General features: G+C 42.5%; 1 protein-coding gene across 2 annotated transcripts in view; it reads left to right on the top strand.

The window, feature by feature from the left end:
* The first annotated feature begins 1,457 nt into the window (after positions 1 to 1,457).
* The window catches only part of LOC126535269 (cytosol aminopeptidase-like), a 67,996-nt gene continuing 50,019 nt past the window's right edge, over positions 1,458 to 19,434 (top strand). Inside the window, exons 1-4 of one of the 2 annotated variants that reach the window (XM_050182165.3) lie at positions 1,458 to 1,767; positions 9,890 to 10,011; positions 13,088 to 13,142; positions 15,655 to 15,760. In XM_050182165.3, coding sequence (XP_050038122.2) covers positions 1,657 to 1,767; positions 9,890 to 10,011; positions 13,088 to 13,142; positions 15,655 to 15,760 — 394 coding nt within the window. In that variant the 5' untranslated portion in view covers positions 1,458 to 1,656. Of the gene's footprint in view, positions 1,768 to 8,546; positions 8,568 to 9,889; positions 10,012 to 13,087; positions 13,143 to 15,654; positions 15,761 to 19,434 lie in introns of those variants that run through there. The other variant, XM_055073052.2, reaches the window with a different exon arrangement.

The following is a 19,434-nucleotide window of genomic DNA, read 5'->3' as shown; positions in this document are numbered from 1 at the left end:
TTTAGTTTGAATTCTCAAAGTAGACTTATACGTGATGGCTATAACTGAAATAACCTCAATACAGTTATTCAAAGAAATAGGAAATGAAAGTGAAAGAAAAGATAGCTTTGCCACCTTTGAGAGCCGAACTCGCTTTCACATGGCGCGTTCGGGAGTTTAAAGAAAATAATACCGGTGCCATACCAGTGTCACACGTACGTACACTTCTGATGGCGATCGGGGCTGATCCGGATCGAGCTTGATCCTAATCGGGTGTGGCTATACGGTCATTTATCGATCGCGATCCGAGAATCGCGATCAGGCTCCTTGATTGCGATCGCAGCACGTTGACGTCTGCACAGTATTCTGAAAACGCTAAAAACACGAACTGAAGCCAGCTCAGCAAAAAAAAAAAAAAATTAAAAATATTTTACCTGCAATAATAAGCTGTAAAATTGATATATTGTCCAATTTTAACCATATTTTGCGAATCTAAATTTGTAGCCAATAGATTATGCAGTTTTGAGAGTTGCAGACGATTAGCAGACGATAATAACTCAATCCGGATCGTTGGATCGTGTAGCCGCGACCAGTGTTGATCGCCATCAAGAAATACGATTCGGATCGGCCCCAATCGCTATCAGAAGTGTACGTGACACCATTATCACACTACCACTTTCGATCGCGATGAAGCCCGATCCGGATCGAAATTCTGGACCGCTATTGGCTCCATCGCGCAGATTGCGCAAAGGAACCAATCGCGACCGAGAAATTCGATCCGGATTGGTCTTTATCGCGATCAAACGTGCGCTGTGTGACACCCGTATATGTACTGTTGGTCAACGTTTTCATGCAGGCATGGTGTTATATTGCCTCTCACTTGAAATAGCTGGCTAAATATATCGAGTCCTCAGACGTTGTAAGCTAAAAGCACACATCAATGGGGGCAAAATGCAAGAACACCCGTGTACTTAGATTTAGGTGCCCGTTAAAGACCCCCAGGTTGTCCAAATTTCCGGAGTTCTCCACTTTACGGCGTGCCTCATAATCAGATAGTGGTGTTGGCAAGTAAACCGCAAAAATTAATTTTTTTTAAGGCACACATGTGCTATATCTATGTATCGTCGTTGATAAGATACCCCAAGCGAATATTTTCAACTGGTATGTTGAGACGTCTGGCTGGTCTTTGTTTATAGTCTAGGTATTTTACCTCATTTGTGGCCCGGTTACAAATGGTGTCGTTCAAAGCGACTTTTGTATTGAGGTTATACTGGTTGACGTGCAACCGCTCCACAAACACAAGTACGGTTTTTCGCTGGTAGAAACTGAAAGCCAGTTCCACGCAATCTCCAACCAATGCCATTTCTCCAACTCTACTCCAACCCTAACATTTAACTGAGGAACAGCAGCGAAACAAAAACCGAAAGCGAAATAATCCGAAGAATGGCCGTACTAGCAGCCACACCACCATACATTCCGCTTCCGGTTTGCCGGTGCGTGCGCCGGGTGTGGTGTGATCGCGTGTGTGCCGCTGCTCTGCGTTTGCCTGTGTGTGTTTTTCTCACGATCGGCACGAAGAGTCCGGCACAACCGATTGCCTGTCTAGACGCGCGGCAGCCCACCGTGCACCGATTGTCATCTGTCAGCACATCAGAGATACAGTGTAGTCACTGATAAATGATCCTGCTTCTACGTTCGTTCTCTTTAGCTTGTTCCAAGTCGAACTCACACATCGTCCTCTCGTCGGTCGTGTCTGCACATCGAAGAAGTCTGGTCATGGCCGCTAAGGTGGGAATTCCGCAAATTCTTGCAAAAGCTCGTTGATCGTCTTCGCGGCGCTTCGCGAGCGAAGCCATGCCGGCACGCGGGTAGAAAAGTCGGCAACCGCGGAATGTAACGTTGTCGCCTTCCGTGCATTGCGCGAGACACTCATTCGCTCCACAAAAAAAGAAGAAAAAAATTGCAAGCACGGGTTGTGAGCCACGCGACATAGGGCAATCCTTCGACCCACGGTGATACTGCATGCTAGAGGTCAACCGCTGGCCGTTCGTCAGATTGTGCTTATTCACGCTTACTGTGGGTGTCGAGTTGCGCCGCAGATTGTCGCGCAAAGGTAGTAAAATAAACTTGGCGCAGCATTAAGTTTAATTTAGAGTAATCTCTGATTGTTGGCAGTTGCTGTATTTTGCTCGTAGAGGTTACACATTCCCGGCTAGGAAGCTGCCTTGCGTAGTCGCGGACGTGGACCGCCCGGAAACGCGGAGAGGATGACGCTTTTCTTAACGATTCTCACTTAACCGAACGCTCCAGACTCTCTTTTGTCCTTGCAGTGCACTCGTTACCCAGCAAAATGCACATATCGTCGTGTTCACGTAGCCCTTGCAGAATAACGAGAAAAAAGGGCCATTTTTATTCTGACGTTTACAGCCATAAGCGAAATGTTGCGGGGTCACGCATCCGGGAGGAGGCGAAAAATACAATAAGGAATGGAACTTCGCAGCGCGTGTCCTTACGAGTCGTCGAAGCGTGGAAAACTGGGGTGCAAAGCGATGCAAGTGGGCCGTATATCCGCGGGTCACGTGTGCACACGGAACTATACTACATTCCTGCGTGTGGCTGTTCGGTAAGCACAGGGTTGAGGTGTTCATCTCGTGCGGATAAGTAAGCCTTCGCAGTTTAAGGAAAGTTGCGCACGCGTAATACTCGGGCTATACAAAGCATTATCGGATATAGCGTACTGGCACTCACATAACAGGCAAGCTTATAAGCGTTTTCGTCGCTTCGATGGGTAAAATCCAAGGCCCATGTCCAGTGTTGGGCACCGGCTGGTTGCAAAGCTGAAGTTTTTGTGGGCGTTACTTCGTCTTATAGGTGGGTAAAGCCACATAAATCCACAGCACTGTGCCAGTTCAAGTAGATGCCTTCCTTGCCCATATTGAAAGCAGATGCATGCACGAAATGTTGGCATCTGTGCAGCCTTACAGAAAACAAGGGAATGGGCTCACTGAGGCATCGGTCAATATGTCCAGAGAGCATCTTCCTTTGGCAAGCACGCTCTGGGTGTAACTGGAATGGGGCTAAGAGTGCGCATCATCTTGAAAGCAGATGGTCCCTTTATCTCGTGCCAAAAATCTCTGCTGCTCTGGGAGGGCCGGTCATAAAAAAGGCGTTGCCCATTGATACGTTCGAGATAAGGCCAGCTTGGGGGACTCCACAGCGAACTTAGAAGCCGCATAAAAGACTGGTAGCTTGACTGGAAAATCTTCAAGCTTTCATCCCTTGCATTAATATGATAAAAAAGAAAGTACCGAGGTTACATCACTGCTCCTCACGTCAATATGCTACAATATAACACTTTTCTGCCATGGCCATAGCCCTAGTTCTTTACAGCTTGATGCCAGACAACTATACTTACACACTTACTTTGTAAGTGAGATGCTGATGTGGCCATGTATTGGCACTGGGCACCATGTGGCTGCTGATGTGAGACATGGGTTTCTTCAAGCTTGTTAAACTTTGTTTGTGTATTCAGCAGAGCAAATCCGTGCTCCCACAATAGATTTCAAGAGCCTCCTTCACCAATGACGATGTAGGAGAAACTAGGTGTGGCTCAGGCATTTTCTGATTCTATTACGTGACGCTTTGAAGTGTTGTCAGCAAGACGCTGCCAAAACTTGGAGAAAAGCTTTGTATCGTGATTTACATAACACAAGGTTGAGTATCACACAGCTTTGTTCAATGTTTGTTATGCCTGTTCTGACTGTGATTCAGTTTGCTTAGTATTGTACAAAACAGTAATTCTTGTCAAGACATATGAGGACGTTGTGTAGAATTTAAAAAAACTTTTGTTGCGGGAAGAGAAGTAAGAAAATTTGTTTAGTGACTGCTTTCCTATCTGTGTTAATAAGTAAATAATGTTAGATTTATGTTGGGGCCTAAGTCACAGGGTAGCTAGCACCCAGGAGCGTGCTAGCAATCTGGAGCTCATGTTATGTATGACAATTTTACTAAGTGCCAGTTTAAATATTGCATGTGTATATCTCATGGCTGAAGCGTGGCACATTTCTAGCCTAGGGGTGTTGAAATAGGGAAATTTCCTAATCGAACATGAAAAGCACCTTTAAAAAGTCATACTGAATACTTTCGCATTCCTAACCACAGTTGGATATAAAGGATGTGTGGAGTCTATTTGGTGAGATAAAGGCCTACTTATATTATTTTATGCTTGCATATAATGCCATAACGAACTAGTCATTTTGCCAAGTGAAAAGCTTGCGTATTATAAACCACAGCTTGAGTAATCAGATGTGCCAGTGACGGTAATGAAACAGTGAAAGAGCACATCAGCAAATGCACATCCAGTTCTGTGTTTGTTGGAAGGAGCTAACCGTAATTCTACATCACCGCGCATTGTTTTAATAGGATGCAAACATGGCAGGTCTAGTGAAATAATAAAATGTTTTGCCTAAATAGAGACAACATATATGCAGGCTGCTTAAAAAGTGATGCATTTTTAGCAAATGGCAAGAAATTATCTGCCCCGTCAGATTGATCAGGAACTCGTGCTTGGTCGCAACAAGTGCAAGAATCTCCTGCAACAGAATAATTTGCAACAGCCAGCACTTGCATTGGTCTTTCTCCCCTGAGATTCCCTTCGTAACTGAACAGAAATGAATATATTGGACCATTTTGAATGGTGAACTGTTCACCCGAATACAAAACAAATATTAACATTACTTATTTGGAGGAATGCTGAATGACGGGGCAAGAAAAGACAACACAAGGGTGGAGGCCTTGTTAGTCTGTGCCCTTTTGTTGTCTCTCCTGTCCCGTCACTTAGCACTCCTCCAAATAAGTTTTAAAATGCACCAAGCTCAATTTGCAACCCTTCCGCAAACTATTAAAGTACATTCCGAAAAAAAAAAAATATATATATATATATATATATATATATATACAGCATGCAACAGGACCATTGAAAAAGAAAACAATAAAGGCGTGGACTATCAACTGCTGGTTTATTCATAGGCAGGACCTTTCTGCCATGTATGTATGTAAGTCAGCTCTATGAATAAACCTGCAGTTGGGAGCCAGCGCCTGTGCATTATTTTTTTTTTTTTTTCTTCTCTTTCATTGGTCCTGTTGCTGCACAGTTTTTCTCAGAATTTTGCTCAGCCAACCACCTCAGCTTCGCACTTTTGTATGGCAAAGGCCATTCAATTCGAACTGAGAATTTTCAATATCTGCCAACACTTATGAATTTCTTATGCAGTTTCAGTAGGAGAGCAGTTATTAGCTGTGGGTTAATGAGATTAGGGATCACCATCAGTGCTTGATTTGTTTTCACAAGAGTGCAGTTCCTCAAGTTCAGGGGAATAAGGGAACTGGAATATGCATTAGTATCACATGTGGCGATACATAGTTTGGAACGATGGTCACTGCAAAATGTAATTTAGCACCACCTATTTTTCATTCAAGGTCAGTGATCACAATACAAAGTGATTGTGAACATGTGCTACGTACGTGAGAAATTTTGGGCAAGTTTTTACTTACTCTAACCCTGTTGTGATAGCTGTGGTGGCCCAGAGGATCATTCAAACAGAGGAACATTTGCACATGGTGAAAGTCTCAACTATGTTGAAACATGTGGTGGGAAGAACATTGCTAGAATGCACTGAAAATTACCATGCCCTCCCTGTTTAGCTGCTACAGCACAGTTGCTAGACAGAAGTGTTTATTGGTGGCAGAAAGTCCTAAAGGATGGTATGCATGCTTAGCAAGCTGGCATTACATTCTTAAAGCAAACAGCGCAAACTGCTACACAGCAGAAAGAAAGGACGGACACTGTGTCTGTCTCTGTTTTATCTTTTGTGTAGGTTTTTGTACTGATTGCCTCAAGAAAGTCCTAAGCCTGTTATAGTTGTAGGTGAAAGGTTTACAAGGTGTTTTAACGTGACAGTGTTAAAGGCCTTGTGTCGCAACAAATCTGGCGTCGGTGTTGACAGCAGCAACATTGTCTTTATGAGAAAAGAAATGATCCCGAACCACGCTTCCCGATCCATGCAGGCCCTCCGCATGGCTCATAGGCATTACTGAACTAATTAAATTTCTCAAAGTAAAATACGTCAAAAGTTTGTAAAGTACGACTTGCACACAACCTCCTGACATGAAAGTGTTGGATTGTAATATGAATATATGAGAAAACATAATTCTGTTAGGCGGGGACTCAAACGCAGACCCCTTTTCCAGCTTCCATTTGAGGAATGTCTTAGTAGGAGTAGTATGTCCCACAAAGCTTGCCTTTGTGCGTAGCGTTCGCTGCCAATGTTTCCTGGTAAACATTATGGTTACACAAGCTGCAGTTTCCGAGAAGCGTGAGAACTTGTCAGGGCTCTTAGAATGCTATCGTGTTCCACTCTTAAAGGCGAAGCTTAAGCATCCTCCACATTTTGTTTTCGTGTACCACGTGTTGTTTACTCATACAACGGATGCTTCTACTTCAGTTGAATGATTACTTTAAAATGAGTCCACTTGGTGTCGCAATGGGCACACCTCCCTTCAAAGGCTCTTAAATTATTGATTATGTGACTAGTCCTCCAATTCCTCAAAATCTTCATGTGAAACTCATTTGGGTCATAAAAGCCAGCACATTTCATGATAAGAAGGAAAATCAGGAAGTCCTGATCTGAGTAACCCACATAATACCATATTTGTGCGAACTGTTAAATTTGAATGCTTTCTTGAGTGTTTGATTTCAAAAGCAAGAAATAGGTGGCGTTTAAACTGTTCAATATCTAGCATTGAATTAAATTGAATTCTGGTGTCTTACATGCCAAAACTACAATTTAATTGAGGCACATCGCAGTAAGGGACTCCTGATTAATTTCGACCACCTGGTGTTCTTTAATGTGCACCCAATGTATAGTACACGGGCATTTCTGGATGTCACCCCCATCGAAACGCGGCCGCTGTGTCCGGGATTTCATCATGCAACCTCGTACTTAACAGCGCAATACCATAGCAACTAAGCTACCATGGTGGATATCTAGTGTTAAGTAAGGCCCATATTGTGTTACTTTGATGTATATACGTTTTCATATTGTTTGTTTATGCATTTAATGGATCACATAAGAGTTCTGCATGCCATGTCTCTTCTTGCAGTTCATTATCACCTCATGTGGTACGCAATTTACCACTAGTTCGAGAGGGTTTGGCTGTATTGCCATCACTTCAGGCACTTCAATATGTGCATGTATTGATAGCACGTCTGCTGCAGCTGCTAAATGCAAAGCATGCATCTTCATACAGTCACTTTGGGAACAAAATGTGGCTAAAATATCATTCTGAGAATTCAAGCGTGTAAGTTAATGCTGTCTTCACCCTTTGAATTTCACTTTCAGTAGCGTTAAGTCCTTGAATTGAAGTAAAACTTAAAGTCGGATGTACTGCATAAACTCAGCTGTTTACATTGTGGTGTGTGACAAGATGCCGTTCCCAGTCTACATTGCTGAGGGGTTTACGTTACATGGCTGTTGAGGTACAGCACACTTTGCACAATGACATTTAATGCCTCATTTCTCTTTCACAATCCATCACTGTGGCTCTGTAAGTGTGGTGTTTTACTGCTGAACAGTAAGTTGTGGGTTTGACTCCCAGTTGTTGCAGCTGCATTTTGATAGGCACAGAATGCAAAACTGTTGGCGTAATGATTTTCATACTTTCTAACAACGACTTGTTCAAATTTATCCTGAGCCCAACACTACCATATGTCTTGTAGATTTGGGTCCCATCAAAGTGGGAAATCACACCAGTTTCTCTAGCAATAAGCTTTTTGTTAGGCTATCCTAAATTTTCTTAGGTAACATTCTTTTTGCTTTAGGCTTCCTTGTTCAGCTGGAAATGTATTCTTTAGTCGGTGAGGTATTTATTCGTTAAACTGAGTTTTTTGTAGTGGCATTCCTTATTGTGTCTACACGTGTACCTATGTTACAAATCAACTTGAACGGCCCTGGGAGGCCTTAGCAGTGTAGCATTTTGTTATCACCCACATTTCTCTGCGAGAGCTGCCTGTCATTTTTAGCCGTGAATGCTCCTTGTTTCTTCCCACGCAGCCATTGTTCAGGCCAAAGGAAATGTGTGTACGGGCATTCTTTTTGCTTCCTGAATGAATGTATTGGACACTGACCGCTGGCTCCTGACAGCCTTGCGTTCGTTTAAGGACTGCAGAGACGGTCCACAATGAAGCAATGAATTTGAATGAAGAGCCTAATTCAGGCACTTTAACACAAGCATAACCTACATAAGAGAAAAACAAAAGCACCTGTCTAGTGTTATTTAGCTTGGTCGTGTGTGCATAGTTTCGATGGGACTGCAGCCACCTGTGGTTTGGGGGCATAGCATCTCTCAAGCACAGAATTAGAGGGCAAGGAGGTGAACACGGTTGCAGCTGCTAGTCTGATTGAGGTCACTAGGCTCCTCTCCCATTTCCTGTCAGGTTGCATGGCTTGTGCACTTTCTTTTGCTTTGTGCGGGTAAAACGGCCACAGCGGGGGCCCGTGCATCCCATTTTCGAAGCTGTCACGATGGAGGTAAGCTGGGAACTGGCTTTGCACAGCTCTGCTGTGTGCTTTGAATTCGTTTATTCTTCTCTTTGGCTTCACTCATTTGTGAGCTTTATGCTGGCATCAAGTTTGTCACGGTTGCCTCGTTCAAGCTGAACCAGTGCTTGTGAAACCTCTGTATACTAGTCTAAATTGATTTGGATGTGTAAAACATCATGCAAAATTTAAAAAGTGTGTTAGGGAAAGCGTACAGAAATAGGAATGTGGCAGTATATATGGTAGAGCAAATGCACAAAGGCAAGATTTTATTTGAGCTAGAGGAAGAAGTTAGTTGGGCAGGCTTGGCATCACATGAAGCAGATAGCTAGGGTCCGTCGAGAGTAACAGAATGAGTGCCAAGAAAAGGAAACTGGAGTCGAGGTGGATGGATTAGGTGGTGTGACGAGATTTGGATATGTGCAGGCATAGAATGAAATTGGATGAAGTGATAAAGTGGTAACTAGAGATTGCCTACTATTCCTTCATCCAGCAATGGACTTGAATTAAGCTGATCATGACGGTAATGTCAGAAACATGACTTGCCTTGATTTCACATGGTTACTTCATTTACACAGACTGGGTAGTTACGGTTTAATGACTTTGAATGCTGCGTTGTTGTATCATCACCATCATCATCTGCCTATTTACGTCCACTGCAGGACGAAGGCCTCTCCATACAATCTCCAATTGTCCCTGTCCTGCACCAAGCGATTCCAACTTGCGCCTGCAGATTTCCTAATTTCATCACCCCACCTAGTTTTCTGCTGTCCTCGACTGTGCTTCCCTTGTCTTGGTGGCCATTCTGTTACTCTAATGGCTCACCGGTTGTCTATCCTATGCATTACATGGCCTGCCCAGCTCCATTTTTTTCTCTTATAGTCAATTAGAATATTGGCTATCCCCATTTGCTCTCAGATCCACACTGCTCTCTTCCTGTCGCTTAAAGTAATGCATAACATTTTTCATTCCATCTCTCTTTGCACAGTCCTTAACTTGTTCTTGGCCTTCTTTGTCATCCTCCAAGTGTCTGCCCCATATCTTAGCACCAGTAGAATGTAGTGATTGTGCACCTTTCTTTTCAATGATGATGGTAAAGATTGTTGTATAGCCACTCATGAAAGGAAAATGTTTGTGCAACCTTCACTTCTTGTCTATACCCAATTTTTTAAAGGGATATATCTAAGGACGTGCATGAAAATATGGTAATGAAGAATCTGCTAAGCTGTTGTCTTTGCTTTGGCAGTGCTCGTCAGGGTGCATGTTTCCATGTCCCCATATTTAACACTTCCACCATTGCCTTGTCCTTGCAGAGGCAAGCAATCCTTCTGGGTGTGTACCAGGACAAGGAGAAGGACAAGGAGGGGGACTTTGTGCTCACTCCTAGCACCAAGCAGTTTGCTGCCAGCACCAAGTTGAACGACCTTCTGGAACTGTGAGTTTCGCACATGTGCACGAGCTTCACATTGACTGACTTTTACTAGATAAATGGGAACTAAACAGGAACGCTACATCTGTTTAGTCTGATGAAGTGTGCCTTGAAACTCGCTTTTTTTTTCAGTTGCAGGGTAAGTAGTTGATTGCTAAATGAGCAAATCAAGGCCAAACTTCTATTCTCAAAATTTTGTGCCAAATTCTCAGTGCTAGTACGTCTGTGTGACATCTGGGATTTAAAAGTGTTTTCTCATATTTGTGCCATTTTTGGACAGTAAATGTTACAATACTCTCTTACTTCAGTGTTTGGCTGCTTTAGAATACACTGTAGTCCATCTTTACTGACAAAAAATAGCTAGGCCCATGCAATTGATCCATGACATCACGGTGAGTTTGAAGACAGTGTCGCCTCTCACATATCGTTCGTGCGTCTCTTCTGGCTTTCCAAGCCACTTGTCTCAATAAGAGTGGCTTTTTTGTATTGTGGATTCATAATTTACAAATACAGCTCCACTCACTTTTCCCTTTAGTGCGCCTTTAAAGGGACTGACAACCATCTAGAATGTGTTTTGGGGCTGTGCTGCTGACATAGAGGTCATGTCTCACACAGATCTCTATGCGAGCATCTATCTATCTATCTCTATCTCTTTTAAATGGGCACCACTGAAGAGAAATGTCAGGTTAGGCATGGTTGGTGAACTGCACTTCTGGAATACTAAAAACGTCAGCATTGCTGCCTGTGGAGTCTAGATAAGCCAGAAAAGGGCACAGAGGTGATAACATGGGCTAGGATTATTTTTATTTATTTAGCAATACTGCCGACCTCACGAGATATCGTAGCAGGGATTGCATACATGCAAATTCAGAAGAGGTACAATCTAATCAGTTTTACAATGCAAAACAATGAAGTAATCAATACATGAAGATCAGTAGTAGCAATGTGACAAATCACGACAAGACTACAAATTATGACAATTACAATGGTAAGGTGTGCAATCAGATTATGGAAACACAAAATCCGGATACTTAAAAAGAAGGCAGTTTATCTAAACTACTCAGCCTGTACATCCACTTTCACCATAGTTAAGAACATTTCTAAAGATGAAGCATTAGTAACACAAGAACTAACTTTCTTCCATTCTCTTATGATTTGAGGGAAATATGAATATCTGAAACAATTTGAGTTGAAAGTGTATTCATTAAGTGTTTGAGAGTCCCTCTAGCATGTTGGTCTAGGACGACTGTGTGAATTTAGTCTAGACGTGTCATTGATTATGTCACCATGAAATAATTAAATCAAAAGCTTTAGTCTTGCTAGTTTTGCCCAACTTTACAGTGTTAATAACTCACCTTTCTTTAGTAATTCAGTTGGAGAATTCATTAGCTTGTATTTATTATTATAAATGAACCTTATTGCCTTCCTCTGCACCCCTTCCATTCTTGCGATAGGTTTCAAACAATATTAGCGTACTCTAGCACTGGTCTAATGAGCATTTTGTAGGCCAGCAGCTTTGTATCTGGGGGCGCAAGATGAAGCAGTCTTCTCAAAAAAGAAAAGCTGCTTTAGTGCACTTGAAGTTACATTGTTAACATGGGTTTCCCATCAAAGATCACGTGTTAAAGTGACATCTAAATACTTATGCTCAAATACATGAGTGAGAGGTGTGTCGTTAATAATGTGAGTAAAATAAGCTTATTTGTTTCTTTCTAGTTATGGTAAGTGTTAGATTTTTCAGCATTTGCAGTCATCTGCCACTCCTGAAACCAAGAAAAGACAGGCTCCAGGGCATTGTTTAGTACAGGGTGATCATCATCAGAATTCATTTCATGGTACAAAATGCAATCGTCAGCGAACAGATGGATGTTAACCTGTAATCTGGAAGGCAAAGCGTTTATGCATATTATGAACAAAACAGGGCCCAGTGCACTGCCTTGGGGCACTCCCAATGTAACAGGGCTAGCTAAAGTGGTATCTTTGTTATGAATATGCACGAATTGCGAGTGGTCAGTCAGATAGTTTTCTGTCCATTTAACAAGAGGGCCTTTTCCTAGTGTATACTGAAGCTTCCTAATTAGTTTTTTGTGTGGTACGTGATCAAAAGCCTTGGACTTGTCCAATAATATTAATTCTGTTTGTTTTCTAATATCTAAACTTTGTGCTATGTCACGTGTTTGTTGTTAATTTGCTTGGATTTGTGTTCCTATTTTCCCTTTAATCTTACAATGCGTCACTTCAGCCACAGCTTTAGTTACTTCCATGGTTTAGCCAAGGTAGGCAGTTTATTTAGAAGCAGGAGCTATTTTGCATCAAGTGCGTACACAATTTCTTTACTGCATATCTGAGGCATGACCCAAAAATTGCTCTTTTTACTGGTTTGGCATGCATGGACTAATGGGTAAGAGAGGCCTGTTCCCTTTAGGTTAATATATTCAACACACATGCTTGGAAAAACTCACGGCCAACTCCAAGAACCTAATGGCATGTTCCTTCAGAAGCTTATAAGTAATTACTAGGGGGTGCAAACAGTTTGCAAAACAACATGAGAAAAAAGAGATACTTGCATGTATGGGTCTTTGTGTTGCCCAGATTCCTGGTGACCTGTTTATAGTGTGTATTGATCGAGATTTTCCCTAGACTAAATGGGTCGCTTGTGTTATGAACACCTAGGTTTGTTGATGTACCTAAATGGTATGGGTAGAACTTGATATTGTGTTCAACTGATGACAACAATTTTGATGACGCTCTCTCAAGCACCTTGTCTATTTTTAAAGTTTGTTTGTGAGGGGTGGGGATAAGAGGAGTGTTTAAGTAGCAATGAAATCTTCACTTCAAATATGCAAAGTGTCGTGGTTTAGACATGTTCATGCCACAAGCCACACAATGAGTTGTACAGGTCATTAGCAACGCCTTTCCTCTGTGCTTGTCATATTTGTGGTGTCATTCATGTTGCACTTTTTCTTAGTTCCACCTCTGTCAGCCAGCCAAAAATCATGCGCATAAGTGCAAGTTGTGTTGATGTTTTGCATTTTCAAGAACGTTGTGCAGCTTCTCAACTGTTTTTTTTTTTTTTTTTCAGGACCAAGGGTTCTTTCAAGAAAGGTGAAACAAGGATATTCTATGGCCTTGATGAGGTAAGAAATATATAAATATATATATTCATTGAAGTCTTCTATCGCCTCAGTTCTGGTTGATTGGACTCATGCGGTACAGCAAGGCTGACATTTCTACAGATTTCTCATTGTCATGATTTCTTGCTTCCTTTATTGGAAATTACCTTTTGTCTTATCCACAGAGAGCTAGAATCTTATTGTTACTAAAACAAGGCATAAAACGCACCACTCAGTGCTAAATTTATTTGATGTTCTTGATTTGCTCTTCTATATTTTTTGTCAAATTCAAATACATTGGAAGTAGAAAGTTATTCTGATTCAGTATCTAGAAAGCACTGTAAAACTGTTGCCACATTACCCGGCAAAATAACGCATCTGCAGGAGTACCACCTTTGTCACTTTCCCTCCGTTGCCTCAGAGAGCTGAGTGCAAGTACAGCCGAATCTCGATATATCAAACAGCGCGGGGATCGCGAAATAGTTTGATATAGCCATTGTATATATAAAATCACGCAAGAAAGGCATCAAAATCTTGTAAAATCAATAATTGAACGAAGGGCGCAATCGGGCATCGTTGTTCGGAGCGCGCGTTCAGTTGCGCCGTGTGCCATTGGCCTTGAAACTTGGGATGCAAGAACACTTCGCCGACCGATATTTCGGACTTTTTGCCGTGCAGGCAGGCCTGAAACGGCATTCATCAAAGCCGCCACCGACGCAATTTTGATTATCTCGCCGCCTCGAACCGGTGCTCTAGCACGCAGATACTCTGGCATCCGTAGCCACCACTGTGGCAACGCCACGCCTAGCTGCTTCTACGTTCGCTATTAAGCTTCTTGATCTGTGTTGCTGCGTGTTTCATCGAAAGAATGTGCCGCTGTCAGGAATGGCACCGACTCCGCCTTTGTAATCGTCCATATTGGTTTTGAAGCTTGGAAAACACGACGCGTTGCATAATGCCGGGTCCCGAAAGTCAGCTTCGCCTCAGCACAGCAGTGTTAGGCGGTGAAGCATACGCAAACTATTGCGGTGAAGCTTAACAAGTGTGGAAGGGGCAATTGTTACGGGACACAGTATCTATTCCTAAATTATACATGCGTGCATCCCTGTCTCCTGTCGCACTATGAGCACCGATATGCCTAATAAATTTACTGGCAGGCCTCCAGAGCTTTTTCGGACGTGCCTGTGGCGATTTGAGCCCTTAAGGTCAGTTGACATGCATTCATTTTTTCGGACTGCCCGATTTTTCTGACGTTTTCACAGCCCTTAGGGAGTTCGAAAAATATGACGTCTGTACAATTGACCAAGAGGATGCTTCAAATCGTCCGTGGGGCGAACGCGTGGTGGAAGGAGGACGAGAGCGGAAAGGATCCATGCTTTGAGGAATGAACGGGAAAGGAAGCGTGCCGCTGCCTCTTTGAAGAAGGTTGAACTCAAAAAACGAATTGCTGGCTGACGCTGAGATGCAGGTGCCCCTCATAGTAACCAAAATAAACTTTAAAGCAGTGCAACCCCACACTGAAGTGTTGTGTACAGGCTGAGAGTATGTAAGGTCAGTTGAAGTTGACTTTCTAGCTGCTGAGAGAGAATCTCACTTATGACAAAGTTCAAGCCTCATACCGATGAGCTCGCTATCAGTTGATAGAAATAGCTCATATTCGAAAATATTCGCTTCTGTATGCATCTCCTTTTCATTGGTATTTGTAAATGTTTGACTCAATTTGGAATGGGGTTTGCCATTTTTTTCAAATACACTTTATTCATTGTACATTTTACTAACTCCTTGCTTCTGTTTTCTCTTGAATAAAATAAACATTACACCATACTATTCAAACTGGATTAAGTCATATTTTGTTTCAACATGCTTACCAGAGAGTGACAGCATTGGGCAACATGGTGTCAGCCCATCTTGTCATAAAACGAAGTTCTCTCTCATTCAGAAAATTTTGCAAAGGCACTCAGGGGAAACCTGGAAAACTCAGGGAATTTAGAAATGTCAACTTGGTAGACACCCTGGTTCCAAAATATAGCATAGCTTTCAGAACCTACATTATGTTTTGCTCCAATAAATGCCCAGTATACTTTATAAATTATGCTATTGTAGCTTTTCAAATTATAAAGCGCAATTTGTAAACCTTTCACAATGGAGTTGCAGTGTAACAACACCATTTTGTGCAAAAAATCAGATCTGGTGGGTAGTTTTTTCTTGAGCCTTAATGGTTTAACACGAGTATCCTTGGCTGTAGTTGGACACTACTAACCATTGTGCCAGAAGGCGATTGACGTCATTACAGTTTGGAAGTCAATTTAGAAAAGTGACCCCAAGAGCTTGAATCATTTGTCCAACTCAGCAGCGTAGCTCACAGAGATTTCATTATTTTTCAGTGTATTTCGACGAATAAGGTTTTGTTGCCCCTTCTTGAATTGTCCTTGAATTTCGAGTCAGATGTTCTCTACAAACCTTACACTAAGAACATTGCATGTGAACTTAGTAAACATGCTGCTGAACTCGCTGCAATGTGCAATTGATCTTGCAGAAGTACCCGATCGCCTCTGTTGTTCACCTGGGTCCTCGACAGGCTGAGGTTCGGGAGCTCGAGGAGTGTGATGAAGCTGCGGAGAGCGTTCGTAATGCTGTTGCTGGTGAGTATGCAAGCACACCGGTTCCTGTATTGGTGAAACACTAATGCCACATACCGTGTGTACTGTGCTGTGCCAGCTGTTATCTGCATTTCATAGAGCATTAGGCATCAGCGAACACTAAAACTACATGTCAGTGTTCACTGAGCTCTACTACAGTAAAACCACAATCCTTTAGTGCTTTTCTGTTGTCTACAAAACTTCAGGCCAAGTTTGCTGTAGGGACAGCAGCTTCCACTAGGGAGCTGCTATCCCTGCAGATGAGGAAGTTATCGTCGCCAGTGTCGTTGGCTTGCTTTGGCAATTTAAAATAGTTTAAGTAGGTGCCACTAATGTGAAGAAATCATCAACATGGCATGAAGCCAACTTTCAAATTCAACTGCACATTCTTTCTCATTAAATTTGCTTTTTCCAACAATTTAGAAAATCTTGCACCTCCTTTCATGTAAGAAAAATCCATCATTTATAGTGTCTATTTGCATAAAAGGTTGAATTTTAATATGTTACAGAATTTTGATATAACGAAAGAAATTGCCGATTTTACTGACTTTGTTATTCAGCTGAACCTCGAGATAACGAAGTTGTACTTGCAGCAAAAACTTTGTTAAATGGTGAATTTTGTTAGTTTGAGGTTTTAGTGTTTCAGCTTTAAAAATAACTTCCCAAATTCCCAGAGCATTAGAAGTGGACAATATCTTCTTAGTAAGCATTTATAAACAAATTGCAAGGAGGTCAAGCCATAATAGCATGATTATGAGTGCCAGCGTGTACGGTGCAGATCACACCGAGAGCAATGCATCGACGTGGCTCACAGCGCCAAAGATTTGCTTGTGCTGTGTCAGGCGATGGCGTAAATTTTGAATGCCATAGCTGACCGCACTTAGTGCCAGCAGCCGGCGCCCACAAATTAAAAACAAAAGCGTAAAAAAATACAGATATCGGTCCTGAGCCAAAAATCAAAAGAAGAAAAGTCACCTGCACCAGAAAGGGGGAGCACTTATAGTGATAGCAAAGAGACTACATGAATTAAGGCTCATAGTTTTATCTGTATCATCCACTCTCAGGCAAACATTAACAGATCTCACTCGATGACCACAAACTCGCAGTCACCATGCAAGCAAGCGCTTTGTCGCGTGTCTCGGAAACTTGACATTATGTGACTGCCGACACTAGACGTGCGGGAACAACAACATGCGCGTGAAAGCACCATCCATTTCGGCTTGCCACGGAGACATTACCTCCAAGATCTATACGATGCGTGGCCCGCACATGGACATGTGCGGAGGAGAAGGCAGATAGGCCCACGTTCCTGCACCCCCTCCACCCCAGCGTGTGCTTGGTCACGTTCTGCGCATGCACTCCTTCCCCATCCCTCTTGCGCAGAAAGAATCGTCAGCTCTCGTGTTTCTCCAAGTTGTTTACCAACGCAACAAATGGCACAGCAGTGTTTAACAGGGATAGGCGGGCTAGTTGGTGGTCGATATTGGAATGCATCATGTAACCGCACAAAAACAAGGGACAAAAAAGGAACACACAAGACAGGCGCGGATTGTCTTGTGTGTTCCTTCTTTGTCCCTTGTTTTTATGCGGTTACATGATGCATTCCAACAGCAGTGTTTCCTGCCTGCCGCGTCCCAGTGCAGGTGCTTTGGCAGCAATTTTGCAGCTCACACTTTTCATGCAGTAACTTTTGCTGCGACCGACATAGCTTTTTGATAAATACAGGCTCCAAGTATGTGATTGAAATGTCCGAAAACTCTGTTATATCGAAACTGCGTCATGAAGTTAAAAGTGAATACACGGTTTTCAATGCAACTAAGATCGGGAAATGAAAATAGTTTGTTACATCACGAATTTTGTTAAATCGAGGTTTGTTATATTGAGGTTTGACTCTATTGAGTTTCAACTCTATTGATAATAAATGTAGTAAGACACAAACCAGGAGGTATTTGTTTTTCCATGTGTGTTGAGAGGTTTGGGACTTTGTGGAGGCGCTAGCGGCACTTCGTGTTGGCGGAAGACGAACGAGGAGGGGAACAAGAAAGGGAGAATATAGTGCTACCTTGAAACTTAACTAGGGGCCCTAGTTTTGGTCGTATGTCGGCACTACTTTTGCTCTTTTGTGTTGCACATTTGTGGTACAGCCTGCACATGCAGGACAGGAACTGAACGCAACCTGCCTATGCTGTATTCATTTCTTGTACAGTAGTGTACAGTAATGTGGAGTGTTGCGCAATTTTGTGCAGTAATAAATTAAGGGCACTTGCCGAGGCAATGTTCAAAATGTAAGAGATTAGACTGCTAGTCAGACTTCGGTTAAAGGTGTGTCTGAAACTGACAGCATGCTTTTGTGAGAGTCAAAACGCCACTGAATGGGAAGGATTGCTCGTAATAATTAGTGCATATGCTGCAGTTGTGTAAATGCAAACTGCAGTGGAAAAAAAAGTTGCATTTGATATTTGTGCAACACCATTTTCAAAATAACATGCACCCATGAGCATCTACCATTGTTTGAGACATTGTTAAAACAGCCTAGACGTTGGATCGGAAAATTACGCAGCCCGAGAAACGTTCCTGTTACTTCACTTCTACTGCCACCTCAAAATTATATTGCCGAATTGAACAAAGCGCAAATTTTGCATCATTTTACGGAGGAAGTGGTAGGAGCTTGCAGGCTAGGTTCAACGATACCTCAAGCAGAACTGTTATTTTTCCAGGCTTCCCAATCTGCCAAAGATGGTCAAATCTCACAAATAGTCAAAGTGAAGTAGTCATTTCAGACAGGGCCTGACGTTGGTAGCAGAAGAATTCCAACGTAAATGTGTAACAGCATGTAAAAAAGCCTTAGATCAAATTGATAGATTTCTATTTCTATAGGCACGTTAACGAAAGAGTTAAGCACACTGAATTTTATCTGACACTTTAGGAAAGTAATGTTGTTTGACAGTCTCAATTTAGTTAAGTATGCAGTCTAAATTTAATCATCTGCCGGGAGCCATTGTAAGAGGTAAAAGAAAATGAATCTATTGGTGCGCAGCAAATTCATATTTAGCATGCTTGCATTTGTTTGAAAATTTTGACAGTAAGCCATGCAAAACATGGAACATTGCACGTAGGATGCAACACAATGCTTTGCAGGGTGTCTACCAACTGGGAAAACCAGAAATTCTCAGGGAATTTGCATAGTCTGGAAATACTCAGGGAAAATTCAGGGAATTTGGCCTTATATCTGGGAAAATTAGCTGTAATTTTATTGAAAGGGAATGAAAGTTGCACGAATGCTGGCTCAAGTAATTGAGGAATCATAACAAATCGTCTTTGACACCGTGTCGTCAGTTGGAGGGGTTGCCAATGTGCAGTCAGTGACCAATTTTCCGGACACCCGATTTTTGGCACATGCCCTATAATTAGGACGGCTTCGTGGCATCACCATGTACTCCATAGAGTCAATGTATAAGAACATCTGAAATTTCGGATGCAAGAACCCTTTCACCATCCAATTTTCCGGACTTTTTGCTGTGACTGCAGTTCCGAAACGGCATTAATCAAAACCACCATCACCGCCGCCATTTTGATTGTCTCACCACCTGGAACCGGCGCTCTCGCACGCAGATCGGCTGGCAGCCGTAGCCACCACCGCGGCAATGCTAGGCCTAGCTACTTTAGCATTCTCTATT

The sequence above is a fragment of the Dermacentor andersoni genome, chromosome 7 (assembly GCF_023375885.2).
Source record: "Dermacentor andersoni chromosome 7, qqDerAnde1_hic_scaffold, whole genome shotgun sequence".
In the NCBI taxonomy this organism is placed as follows: Eukaryota; Metazoa; Arthropoda; class Arachnida; order Ixodida; family Ixodidae; genus Dermacentor; species Dermacentor andersoni.
Note: the sequence above shows the minus strand (reverse complement) of the source record. Positions and strands in the feature narration are given on the sequence as shown.